We start from the raw sequence: 3,461 nt of genomic DNA, 5'->3' as shown, positions 1-3,461 counted from the left end.
GTTTTAAATTTCTGTTTGTGAACTAGTAGAAAAGTATCTTCTTTACCTTCTACCTATGACATGCACGTACGTGACTGTTCAATCTCGTCTTTAGTTCCTTTCTTTAGTTCGAAATAGAGGCCTTTCGAAGACAGCACATTTCTAAGGGAAATTCAAACAGCTGTCAGTTTCAAACCTCTATGGGCTGATCTAACCACTGAAAGTTTACACTGTGTCAAAGTCAAGGGTTTTCTTTGACGTCACCCATTTGATTTACACAGGCTAGATAGTATTTCTTAAACTCTGGATTAACTCTCTGTGGTAAGATCGGGCATAAGAGTGTCCAAATTTGAACAAATTAATTGAAAGATGGAATTGAAACTTACGTGTATATGTAGAAGAGGATGAGGAGGAGATTTTGGCGGAGTTCTGTTCACTCAAATCGGTGACCGAACTATTACGCGAGCTATTCTGACTGGCATGAGATCGACAAGTTCCCGCTGATTGAGTGGACAACTCAGAGCTGCGGACTCGCGTTCGTCTGAAAGGAAAATCAAATAAATTATTAATGAACAAATTTCTTACTTACAAATACATTTCTTTCCTTCCAATAGGATAAGATAAAAAAAAAATGGAAATAGATCTATGGAAATTTCAAACACAAAGGTTCCTGACCTCGTTTAGCTAGCTTTTTAATGGCAAATCAATTTGCATCCATGCCTGTTCGAAAATGGGAAAACTCACCTAAATTTAAACCCTATTTGAAACCAGAACCTCTGCAGCGGAAATAAGTTGTTTTTACCGTTTGGTAAAACCCAAAGATTCTAAGGAACTGAGATTATAAACTCGAGAAAGCGTGCAAGGCACATTGCATACCCACATTGATTACAAGGCGTTTATAGAATATTGTGCTCTATCGTTGGTCAGGTAAATCATTGCTTGTCTGGATACGTTTACCAAAAGTGGTTAGGTAGGTAGGTAATAATATAATTTAATTTATCTAGTTGTAAACCGGTAAATCTTGAGAAACATAATAGCTGGATACTATAGGTATAGTTTTGGTTTTAGCAAAAAGTAGTTACTTACTTTTTAGCTTTGGTTTCTGTGGTTTCCCGGAGAGACCGTGTAGAAGTGGAATGTGAGAGAGGGAACTCCTTCTGATTTGACCTTTTATTCGATGCTACGGAGTCAGGAGCATTGGCAGTTATTTGAGCAAACACTTTGCTTTTCACTTCCTTCAAGCGTGGTTGTGTTTTCTTTTCCGTCTGTCCTTGAGCTATTTTGTCCATGACAGCATCCCATTTGCCTTTCTTATTAGGTCTGGGCTTTCTATTCTCCTGCATTTCATCATCAGGCGTTTTTCGTATCGGTGGAGCAGACGAGATCATTGACTTTACTTTAGACGTTACGTTTCTATTCGGCATTTTGAATTTCTTATTTGAAACATCTGTTTTGGATTTTTTGGCAGCTTTATTAGGTTCATTTTTCTTGAGGTCCGGACTGCTAGCATTTTGAAGTGTTTCAGTGCTGGCACCTGTTTCATCCATATTTGTGCTTCCTTCAGACGGGGATGTATCATGAATCAACTCGGTGATAATTGCTGATTGGTCATCACAAGATTCCATCTTTTGGTCCAAATTTTCAGCTAGTGGTTTCAGAGTACAATCAAATTGGTCTTCAATTTTACGTTCAAGATCAGAGTAGACACCACTTGATTCCATCTCTTCCATAATTTGGGAGTGTGTTCCGCTCTTCCTTCTTTGAGTATTAGGACTTTGGTTTGGTAAACCTCCATAGATAATTCCATCTATTACTTGGGCTCTTCTGTCTCCACGACCCAAGTCCTCATGAACATCTGCATCACTTTCTGTGAAGAAGTCAGAATCTGTCATTGAATCAATAACTTTCAATTTAACATTCTGATGAGCGGTAGGGGAATGATCAGCACCACGGCTTGTGGGGCGACTTAACTCACCATCACCTTGGTACCCATTGTCCAAACTAGCAATACTGGTCACACTTGTAATGAAACTATTCGGGTTGGGAATCAGTTGTGCACTACAAGTTGAGTTCGATGGTCCGTCGGAATGATTATGTTCTTGAGTGATGATGCCATCCATTGGTAGATCTTCAAACGATGGAGTCCTCTCTACGAGACAGTTCATACCGACTTGGTTGTTCTTTTCATTTTCAATATAATAAGAGGATGAGGTTTCTAGCGAGCCAGCAAGATCACGGTTATTCATGAGTAAGTATTCCGACTTTGATGACAAACAGTCGTCTAGTTCCATGATACCACTCATTGTAATATCTTCTACAGGAGTAGATTCTAAGTTTGTAACGTCACTCAGCAAGTGATCTGAAACTTTCAAATTTGAAGATGACATATCTGCTTTGAATTCTGGCATAAGGTTTGTAATTCCTTCACAGGAAATAGTTCTATGGAAACTTTCATCCGTCATGGTAAAGTCTGTCATTTGATCAGGTGTAAGAATACCCAAACTTTCATCTAGGTCCAAGGAGTTATGCTTACTGATACCCAGGTTTAGATGACTAAGATCCTGTTGTACTGAGGATGACTGGTGAGAGCCCACTGCCCACTCAGGTTGGTAGAATCCTTCAGGAGTTTCAACGTGTTCTGATGGGTTCTTTGTACCGTGGGTGAAATCTAAAGTCATATTAGACTTGAGAGCTACATGATCCAAGTGCTCCGCCGCACTTCTCTCAATATCCTCTAGACTTAGTGGTTCTGACTCACCACCAATATCATTTGAACTTTTAATAAGTTTCACTTTCTCTACAGGTGCAAAGATGCCATGATGCGGTTTACATGTGAAATACCGTGTATTCCCAACAGATCCATCATTCAGACCTTCGGGAGCATCAAGTTCTATGCCGCACCAAATACCACCACCAAACTGAGTTGCTCCAACAAAATGAAGAGTTCCAACTTTTTCACATGATACACTTAGCGTTACTCGCTTTCCAACATCAGATGAATTGATCTGCTGCGTTGATTCGTTTGAATAATCGGTTTTCGATGAATCAACGCTACCGACTGAATCGGATCTAGATTTCCGTGAACTTGATCCTGCATTTAAAATGCCTAGAATAACAGAGGATGGAGAGCCTGGACGATGTTTATCATTGGATTTCGAGTCTACTGGATTCAGATGAGCAAGGACTCGGTTGGAAAGTGTAGCGAACGGTCTGGAAATCCTGGATGAAATGGGCTTTCTACTGAACACGGGGATTTTACTCTCTACCGGCCCCTGAAACAAATAAACAAAGAAAGCTTTCAGCAAAACCACGGTAAATAATGTTGTATGGACAGTACCTCGGTAGGTAGGTAACTACTTGGAGAGAATGTTTTTAGTTTAAACTAAACTCATTAAATGTTAGATGTTGGGTCTCTGCACTGCATGAGAGAGTTCCACTTCAATTATTCTTGCAAAGTCAAAGCAGGTCATTTATGAATAGCA

General features: G+C 39.8%; 1 protein-coding gene across 1 annotated transcript; it reads right to left on the bottom strand.

Moving 5' to 3' along the window:
* Positions 1-246: 246 nt before the first annotated feature.
* LOC113472902 lies at positions 247-3,332 on the bottom strand (the record flags this gene model as incomplete). The annotated part of the gene is made up of 2 exons (XM_026832687.1): positions 247-520; positions 1,066-3,332. Coding segments are annotated over 2 exons (2,526 nt in total), but the record flags the coding sequence as incomplete, so codon positions are not given.
* Positions 3,333-3,461: the final 129 nt, after the last annotated feature.

Source organism: Diaphorina citri, unplaced genomic scaffold, assembly GCF_000475195.1.
Source record: "Diaphorina citri unplaced genomic scaffold, Diaci psyllid genome assembly version 1.1 scaffold10047, whole genome shotgun sequence".
Classification (NCBI taxonomy): domain Eukaryota; kingdom Metazoa; phylum Arthropoda; class Insecta; order Hemiptera; family Psyllidae; genus Diaphorina; species Diaphorina citri.
The sequence above is the reverse complement of the archived record's forward strand: the minus strand, read 5'-3'. Positions and strand labels throughout refer to the sequence as shown.